Source organism: Aptenodytes forsteri, unplaced genomic scaffold, assembly GCF_000699145.1.
Source record: "Aptenodytes forsteri isolate BGI_AS27 unplaced genomic scaffold, ASM69914v1 Scaffold136, whole genome shotgun sequence".
In the NCBI taxonomy this organism is placed as follows: domain Eukaryota; kingdom Metazoa; phylum Chordata; class Aves; order Sphenisciformes; family Spheniscidae; genus Aptenodytes; species Aptenodytes forsteri.
The window spans coordinates 2,374,135-2,384,064 of NW_008796111.1; the positions used below are offsets into that span (position 1 = coordinate 2,374,135).

Here is a 9,930-nt window from a genome sequence, read left to right on the forward strand (position 1 = left end):
TAGAAAGTGCTTTTTTTCTCTCTCTCTTTTTTTTTTTTTTTTTAGTTTAACCGCAGTGTATTTTCTCTTGGTTTTTCAGATCAAGATTTTCCTCTCCCGGCTGGAGCTTCGTTGCTAGATTCGGTAAAGGGATGCTCTCCTTATTTGCAAAACTGGTAGCCCTAGGCTGGATGGGCTGCGATTCAGGCAACTAGAAATGCAAAGCTCTCCATAGCAGCAGAGGGACCGAGGAGTAGCTGGAATAGAGAGTTAGAAGCGTCTGAGGCAGCAACGGCCTGTGGGAAAGTTGTAAACTTCTATTACAGACAGTTTTAGGAGTAGCGTTGCTGGCTGGTCCTGCTGACCACCAGCCAGCTGAGGATCTGAATTTCAAGAGCTGAGCACCAGATGAGGGGCGTGTGACCAGCTTTTCGGTAATAGCTGCTGTACGTCGAGCGTTACACGTGGCCCTGGGTGTGCGTGTCCTCCGTGACTTGTTTCTAAATAGGAATCCTGGGGAACTGAGAGGTAAAAATTGCTTTGCCGGTGCCGCTTGCGGTATGGTACAGCAGCGCAGAGCTGAGTAAATGTCTTTTAGTACGTCCCACCCCGCGCTCACAGCAGGCTTGAGTAGCTCACGCGGTGCCTGGTGTTTTTCAACACTGTGCACTTGCTGTCTGCCCTCCGGCAGGTAGGAGAGACTGGAGCTACTGGGCGATCCCGACAAGCGAATGCCACAGGACGAGGGGAGGTAGATTTGTTCCTCTCCACCCCCTTGGCAAGGGGTGGAAAAAACACAGTATGTTGTTATGTTTTTCTTCTTCTGCACATTTCTCAAAGCATTGGCTAAGTATTTATTTTAAACTTCCCGATCTCTGTGAGGGGCACAATTCTAGTCACTAGCCCTCCAACAGATATAAAAACTAAGCACGCGCTCGAGTTACAAGCAAGCAACTTACTACCACGTAGTACAAGAAAGAATGAAATGAGCATCTCTGAATGAAATATCCAGTTGCTTCAGCAGCTTCCAGAAGGTGCTGAAATCCTTTGACATTTCCAAGACTCTTTCACACTTTTCAAACAAGCTTGTCACAGTTTCTCGGAGCATTATGAATCTGGTGAAACTGCGTATTCTGCAACTCTAGTTTCACTGAAGCTTTAGCCAGGTCTTGCTTCAGCTTGGCTGTCTCTGGTGTTCTGGTCAACTAGGAAATTGCATTATCTCATTCTAATTAAATCAGCTTTTCATCTTCAGCTGGAGTTTTCTTTGGGTTTTGGTCGTGCCTGTCTCCGTCGCGCTGCTGTGAGTGATGAAGGCATTAGCACACTCCACTCCAGAGTGGCTGCATTAAGCCTTGCGCAGAACGGTTGCTGTGCCCGAGAGCGTGGTGCTCGCTGATGGAATTGCTGGAGATGTGAGGCCAAGCTGTGATAAGTAAGAATTAGGGGTGTCTGGTGATGCTGTGAGTCGCGTTTCCTTCTGCTGCTCATTTGATGCACTTGTCCATGTCTCATCGTAGCACGGCCATGCTCCGTTCCTGCTATTGCTCCCCCCGGCATCATGGCCTGCACTGTGCCTCCATGTCCTTCCAGCGCGTTTCCCAGGTTTACCGAAAGGCAGGGTCTCCCCTTCACCATCTGAGCAGCGGCAAATAAAACCAGCCCACCAGAGGCTATGCTATGCTGTGCTAACGGGCCTGACTGGCGCTGCTGTGCGTGCCGTAAATACTGCAGAATATTATATTTTATTTTGGCCAAGCTTTCTTTTTTGCCCCTAGAAGAACCCCACCCAGGAACGCTGCAGGTTTGCTTGTAAGCGCTTTGGCTGCAAGCCCTGCTTCTTGGCCAGCCGCTGCCAGAGGCTGGGGTGCACCAAAGCTGCCAGTGAATTGGAGTGGAAGAGGACGTTGCTGTCCCTCCCGTCCCACCCGCATCTCCAGCGTGGTCTGCGTGGCCATGCCAGCAGCTGACGCCGTGCATGGCCGCGGCTATGCGGGCCATTGTGGCCGGCAGCCCCCAGCCCCGGGGACTGCAGCACCGCACGCAGGCAGGGGTGGGCAGGCAGGCAGGGAGCACAGCCAGGGCTGAGCAGACACAGTGCGTGGAGCGTGCCAGATTTGTCCGTCTGGATTTGTCCGTCTGGGTGTTCTTGGAGGCGCTCGATGACCCGCGTGGATCGGGTGTCAGGCCTGGAATAGCCCCGCCGGAGCAGGGAGCCTGTCTACAGGTTTAGCGGGGATATTTATAAACCCCTGGTTTTGTGGCTGTTTGCGAGCAGAGCGTGTCCTCTCTAAGCTCGCTGCGTCCCTTCGTCCGTGTGTGCAGCGGGACAGTGCTCAGCATGGTCCCAGTGCAGGGATAGAGGACGTTTCCCTCCCGAGCTCGGTTTCTCTGCTGGGACTGACGGTGACAGCCCGCCTGGCTGCAGGAGAGACCGAATTGCTTTCCTTTCTCGCTGCATTTTTGACAGGGGTTTGCTAGCCCTGCCTCCATCCCGCACTGCCCTTCCTCCTCTGTCCCCTTCCTGCTGGGAACTTGTGCTGGGGTGCGAGGCTGGATTCCCATGGGGAGGCTGCAGCAGCTCTGTGTGCAAGGCAGAGAAATTCCCCCATATCGATGTTGGCACAAGAGACAGGCACCAGATTAAATTAACTCCCAGGGCTTTCAAGGTATTTTTTTCCCCAGTGACAACTCCTGAGGAACATGCTCAGTAATAGCTCAGCAATAGCTCAGCATCCCCTGCATCAGGCTGGACGAGCGGGAGCGGTGGGTCTCCCTCCTTCTGCAGGCTCCCGGCCACCAGCGCTTTAACCCTCTGCTCACAGACGTTTGCAAGGAGCCCCCACACAGCAGCAGCCCTGCATGGAGCAGGAGAAACAGGGAGGCCATCCAGCGGGGAGGTGACAGCCATAGCCAAGTTAAAGCAGTGCCGACGGTTATCTCCCCGGCTGATGTCAGGTGGGCTGAGATTTTCCACATGCCTTGGAGCCGGGCAGCGGGATGAGGACAGGCAGATAGGGACGCGGTGCTGACTTCCCCGATAGCGTGAGAATGCCGTTGAGCAGCCGGTGATCAGACGGGAGCTGGTGGGTGTCAGTGATGTGGCAGCGTCTGTGCACGCTCCCGGGCTGCCGCAGCCCCAAATGGTACCCGAGCCGAACAGGGTTGTGGTTTATGGGCTGGGTAAGGGTGGCCGAGGAGGGGATGAGCTCTTCCTCCAGCTAGGATCATCATCGCAGACTAGGGGTAGGTTCCTGGAGGGTGTAATTCAGAAATAAATTGATGTGTGTTATTTTCCTTTGGTTCATTAGGGGGGGAAATACGAGCAAAGCCCAGGGGCGAGGGCTCCTCAGGACCTCTGGCACTTGCTTGGCCAAGCATTGCCCCCGCCTCTGGACAGTCTGTCTGTAAGATGGGCCCAGGCTGGATGCATAGTTCATCCAGAGGATTTTGAGAACTACGGATAAAAAGTGTGAAGAAAGTGCAAAATTTTTCTTATTCTCTTAGAAAGCCAAGAACCACCTTTCATTTAGCACTTAAGCTCTTCAGCGCGTTTTGGAAAAGACTTTTAAAGATACCTGGGTGCCTGATTCCCAGGGTTACCTGTACAAATACTGACCTCTGTAACTGAACATTTGTGTAGGCAAATGTCACAGGCACCAAGAGACGTGCCTGTTCTGCTCCTCGGTGCAATGGTCATCTTCCCTACTTCTCTTTCCACGGGGGATCTCCAGCCTATTTGCATAGGAATAATCCTGTTTCTTGGGTGTATGGGTGGTGTGGAGCCGCGACAGCCCATTGCCCGGGGAAGGTAACTCAGCGGTGGCAGCCCGGGTGGATCTGGCTCAGGCGGTTGCTGCAGCGGGCTGCCATCCTTCGGGCAGGAGGAGCTGAGGTGGACGGTCTCTCCCAGTGGTGCTTGAGGCTTAGATCCATGTGGCTGCAGTTCAGGGACTGTAGCAAGACCATTCAGACCTGTCAGCTGGAGCTGTGAGCACAGACAGGATGTTTTCAGGGGCTCGGCAGCGCTGGTGATCGGCGGGTGGGAGATGTCTCGGAGTGGTTCACCCCAGCTGCGGTGGAGAGTGGGGAGGTGGGAGGCTGACGGCAGCCGTGCACGGACAAAGTGATGGAGCGCAATGTGCCGTGGCAGGAGGGACGGCAGGTCTTCCCTGTCCTCTGCGGGAGGACTCCCCAGGGCCTGGCACGAGCCTTCCTCCTCCCCATCCCACAATGCCCGCTCCCCTGGGGCCGGTACCTGCGCTGCTGATCACATCCGCAGCTCCGGGACGCGGGCACGGCCTGTCACCTGCTCTCAGCGTGAGATCTGCGATGCTGGATGACACGGCAGAAACGTGCGGTATTGAGGCCACGCTCAGCGCTGGGGGCAGGGGGATGGGAGCTCATTAGCGGGACCGTGTCTCTTTTAATCAGGAGGCGGGTGATGCTTCTCCTTGGGTCTGGGGACGAGGTGAGTGATGGAAGTCGCTGCAGGGACGCGCCCTGAGTGGGGAGAGAGGATGGGGCTAGTGATGTTTGAAAGGTGTCCATACCAGGGAGAGGAAGGTGGTATTTAGGGTGCCCTAGCAGGGGTGAGGTGTTGCAGAGCAGACAAATCGAGAAGATGACCGGGGAAAGCCCCCTGGGGGGAAGCCCCCGAGCAATGCCCAGCCTTGGAGCTTGCACAACCAGGCGGCACAGCCCTCCATCGGAGCAATACCAGCTGCCGTGGGGAGGGGGGGGGATGCCGTGATCTCCTCCAGCTCTGACTGTCTGATACTGAAATGTGACTTGTAGTGCAAAAAAACTACATTTCCCAGTTTCCCTTGCAGCCCAGGGGAATAAGCAATTGGAAGATTTAAATAGACCAGGCCAGAAGCAACCAACCTTTGGCACAAAGCTTTTCCCTCCTCTTCTTCCAATCTATTGGCTGTTTAACCTTTTTCCCTGGCACTGGAGTGGCTGCCAAGCCTGGCATTAATTTTCCTTCCAAGCTTGCTAGGCCCATGAAGTAAACAGCCATGTGCATTCCTTACTCTATATTTAACAGCTGCAGTCTGTGCTGGGGGCAACTGCAACAGAGGGGAACCTTTGTGGCTTCCCAAATTCACAGCTCGTGAGGGTGGGAGTGGGGGAAGCTTTCTGCAGGGAGAGGAGGGATTTTTCTCCTTCCCGGTATTTGCAAAGCAGGTTGCGTTAAGAGACTGCAATGCCAGCATCCCAGCCACGGTCCAGGGCAAGAGACAGGAACAATGTCCTCAACAGGGCTGAGTTCCTCTCCCTGAATCAGCCCTTGAAGGGGAACCAGGAGAGCAGGAGCTCCGGCAGAAAGCAGAGCAGCCAGGCCGGGGCAGCTGGTGCCCAGAACAGCAACCCCAAAGAGCGGAGGCAGTCGCAGCAGCTGCCCGAAGAGGACTGCATGCAGCTCAACCCTTCCTTCAAAGGAATCGCCTTCAACTCCCTGCTGGCCATCGATATCTGCATGTCCAAGAGGCTGGGAGTGTGTGCCAACAGAGCCTCCTCCTGGGGTGGTGCCCGCTCCATGATTAACCTCCTGGGGATAACGGGGCACGGGATCCCCTGGATTGCGGGCACCCTCATCTGCCTGGTGAAGAGCAGCACGCTGGCAGGCCAAGAGGTCCTCATGAACCTGCTGCTAGGTGAGTGGCAAACCTCCCTCCCTGCTGGGAAAGCCCGGCCCTGGTCACAAGGGACAGCGGCTCCGGGACTCCTCCTCTGACTGCTCCCAGCCACCGATGTGGTCAGGAAGCAGCGAGTGACCTTTAGGGTGAATACTGCACTTATCGGCCGTCTCGGTCCTGGGTATCACGGGTGATGGATGTAGCAAAAAGTTGTCTAAGAGAGGTGGAGTAATCCTGGTATCTGGTGACACCCATGGAGTAGGGGCAGGTCCCTGGTCCTGCATGGGGCAGGGTTGTCCAGTCAGACCAAGGAAGTGTCTGTGATGTGCAGGTGGATACCAGCAACGATGCCTTTTATTTAATCTATGGTCATCTGCCTTGGTGGTTTGGTAGGTGGGGAAAACATAAAGATTTTAATTTTTGATATCTGGATGAATTCCTGAGGATATCCTTGAGAAAAAAAGATTTCCATTCCCTCGTCACCTTCTTGAACAGACCCTGGCTCCACATCTCAGCCGCCGCATGATGGAGTCCTGTCTCCTTCCGTGCTGCGGTTTGATCTCGCATCCTCCTTCCCATGAGGACCTTTCTTGCTGCTGTCCCCATTTCCATGCGCTAATTTGACCCAGAGGCCGTGCAGACGGGCTGGGATCTCTCTGGCTCTCCTGCTAGTCCTTTCTTGTGCGGTGGTCGGTGTCCTTCTTTCTGGAGGTTGAGGCGTGTTAAAGGAGTTGTCTTCTGAGTTGAGCAGGGCCCATCCACCCGTGCGGACCTATGTCTCACCAGAGACCAGGCTGAGCTCTAGGCGTGACTTGCCTTAGATCCTGGCCCCAACCCACCCTGGCCACGTCTACCTGAGGACCTTGCTCTTCTCTCTCTTCTGCCTTTCGCATGGGGCCCAGTTATCTTATTTTTCCTTGTGACTAGTTACTATCTCATCTGGCTGTGATCAGCCCTAGTGTTTCACCCTCCCCAGAAAAACAGCGATCGGAGCTCCCGCTTTTGATCAGTAAGAGAAATCAAAAACATTGGATTTAGGCCTTTGCTTCCTAGGGATTCTTTTGGGGGGACGTAGGGACCTTTTATTTCAGAGGCGCCTCAGGAAAGGGACCTCCTGTCTGCAGGGGCTGACTGTGATGCAATAAGGGCTCTGCATCATGGTCCCGCTTTTTTTTTCACAAGTTCATCCTTCGGAGAGGGCGAAGATTGCGCCGAACTGGCTTGAAAAGCACAGCGGTAGCTGCCTTTTCTCCCTTCTGCCTTTGAAAGAGACTGTCCTCGTGCTATGACATCTAATGAAGGGAGGCCATCACGGGGAAGAAGCCAGAATAGCATCGGCGTGATGCAGAGACCGCCAACGTCAGCAGTTCTTCCAGGGGCTCCTCGGTGCGTGGAGAGGGCGAAGATTGCGCCAAACTGGCTTGAAAAGCACAGCGGTAGCTGCCTTTTCTCCCTTCTGCCTTTGAAAGAGACTGTCCTCGTGCTATGACATCTAATGAAGGGAGGCCATCACGGGGAAGAAGCCAGAATAGCATCGGCGTGATGCAGAGACCGCCAACGTCAGCAGTTCTTCCAGGGGCTCCTCGGTGCGCTGGGTCAACCTCTCACTGAGAAAAGAAGCTCCATTTAAAAGGGCGTGAGAATGAAATAGTAGGTGACCAACATCAACCGGCACAGTTGCCAGATGTCTCTTGACCCAAGAGCCTTTGATGGTTTTGGAGCCTGAAAACTGACCTCTTCAACTCCAAAATATTTGAGATCCTTATAAAGAGCTAATGCCACCTTTGGCTTAAAAACAGGAAAGGTTTTCTCGCTCTTCTGTTGCCGTGTGAGGAGGCCAAATGCAAAGCCACCTCCAGGTCGTGTTGAAACTTTGAGTATCAGGTGGTCGCTGGGAGGGCTCAACCCTGCACCACTATCTGCATCTCCAGGTCTCCTGAGCTCAAATGTGGGGCCCAGGGACAGCTCGGGGGGTTTCTGAAGTCTTGCTTCCTTGCCTAGACACGCTACTCCCATCCCTCTTCTCTGCCTGCCAAGAAAGAAAATAGTTAAGTTGTGTGAAGGACTAGTTCACAACGTGACTTAACAGCTCCGTAGGTCTGGTAGCCTCCAAAGAGCTCCACTTTGCCCTCCGAGTAGACAACACTGACTGGTGGGCCCGACCAAGGTGCCCTGAGCCTCTCTTGTCAGAGCTTCCTCAGCAGGACTTGTGTCACCCCACAGAGCAGATCTCTGCTGTGAGTGTGGCCTTGGTTTGATATTTAAGATTGCAGTCAGGAACTCCGAATATCCGAGTAGCTGCTGCCGTAATACCTGCATTGCTGAGGGAGGAAGGAGTCTGGCTGGGGAGTGTGGGGCTGGTGGGCCTAGACAGATCCCGTGAGAAGTGGGGTCTCATGAGTAGATAGGAAGGGTATGGCATGACTGCTGCATCTGGCATCCTTGGTGCCTCTCGCTGCTCTTTTCCTGTGGATCAAATCCATCAGGATGTGGTGTAAAGCCCTCCTGGGTAGGGACAGGTCAAAGGGAAGGGAACCTCTTGGTGCTTCCCTGGTCTCCTGGGAAGAGGGAAGCAGGGAAGTTGGGGTTGTCTACGGTACCCCTTCCTTACCTCCCCTGGCTCTCCTCCCTTCCCCCTGCTTGCTGAGAGTTTGATACATCAAGCAAAATTTCTGATGCAGTCTCTGGGCAGGGAGCCAGCCCATCATAGAGCACTTGTTTAGGATTTGCAATCAGGCTTTCAAGGCAAGGAGACAGGAGACTGCTGAAATGGGACCAGGAACCTGGCAGAAGCACCACTGCAGATGGAGGGGGGGCAGTTGCGCCTGAGGAGCTCTTGGCAGGAGCTTTGCCAACACATGTGGGAGCATTTCGGGTGAGGGGGTCTGACCCCGGGATGCTCCATCCATCCCAACTGCAGATGTTGATTAGCAACCCCAAGCAATGTTTTCCCTCCATGTTTGTCATCTGTGATGGAATTTATTGATTCTCCTCATCGTAATCTTTTCCAGCAAATGCCAAACAGCCAGAGAAGCATGCTCACAGCCTGTTACTGAAAAGATGGAAGAAATCAGATATCTGTGCCCACTATAATAATCCCTCTGCCAGCATGTGCTTTCAGGAAGACTATCTCAGCATTGCCAACCCTGGCTGTTGAAGAGTCAGGAAGAAAGTCCGCACCCCCCGGCCAAATCGAGAAAATCATAACTCAGGAAACCCCCCAATTTTAGAGTTCATTTTACTTGTCTGCCGGTGTTGGAACGTTTAGGACCGTTCAAGCTTTTCTCTGCAACCACAAGGATTTCATGAAAACTGAGGTGCTTAGAAAATAATTTGAACCTTGCAATCGCACCTTCAGGGGGAAGACAGATATAAAACTTTCACCAAAATTCCCAGATCTGCTTCAGAACCAGACAGAAACTCCACTAAACCCTGGGGGAAGCAGTACCTCGGTTTCTGGTTCTGATCCATCTGGTGAGGATGCAGATCCAAATTTAGTGATTCATTGACTGCAAAGCCAGCAAAGAACATTTGGATCATTGATCTAACCCACGGCAAAATACAGGCTGTAGCACATCCCTTAATTTATTTCTGTTCAATTTGTTAAGGGAAAAAACCCAAACACTCGGTCTGATGTGCAATTACAAGTGAGGGTGAACTTGTCAGAACCATTTCTATATTACTGCAGTGGTAGGTAGTCTCACAAGCGCCTTGCTTTTAGTTTGACTCTTCTCTTCCCTTCATTGCGTCTGCATACCCTTGTCTCTTCAGATGAATAGCTCTTTTAGCCAATATCTCTTCTGCCTTTCAATATTTTGGATAGTGCTCAAGTCATTTCTTCACCTTCTATTTATTAAGCTAAACTGATTGATCTCATTAGACTCATGGTCTTTCCAGGTCCAGGCACCTTCTTACTCCGATGCGGATGGGATATGGTCATCTACCCAAAGTGGTTGCTCCGGTGAAGTCCACCTATTGTGTTTAGAGCCAAATCACCACCTTGTTTAGTTATCTGCAGTCCAGCCATGTGCCTTTGCTGTCGGAAGGTATCTGCTTGGTTAACCCTTGCACATAAAATACGTATTTGTGCTCGGTTTGAAATACCAGCCATTAACTGGTTCTGCTTTGGTCATGGCTTTCTGAAATAGGTATTCAGACTAGGAGAAGAGAAAGCCCTGGTCTTCTCTTTGCCTGCTGTCTCAGTGACACAGGTCCCAGTCCTCATCCATCACCAGCTGGCTCTGCATCCCACTTCCGAGGGGCAGGTTGGCTCTTTGGTGCCGTCACTAAGCATTTATCACCATCAAGT

The 9,930-nt window shown here is 53.1% G+C and overlaps 1 protein-coding gene across 1 annotated transcript in view; it reads left to right on the forward strand.

Annotated features, from left to right (window-relative positions):
* Positions 1-5,000: 5,000 nt before the first annotated feature.
* The window catches only part of PLPP7 (phospholipid phosphatase 7 (inactive)), a 14,100-nt gene continuing 9,170 nt past the window's right edge, over positions 5,001-9,930 (forward strand). Inside the window, exon 1 of the mRNA XM_009286939.1 lies at positions 5,001-5,639. Coding sequence (XP_009285214.1) covers positions 5,189-5,639 — 451 coding nt within the window. The 5' untranslated portion in view covers positions 5,001-5,188. The remainder of the gene's footprint in view (positions 5,640-9,930) is intronic.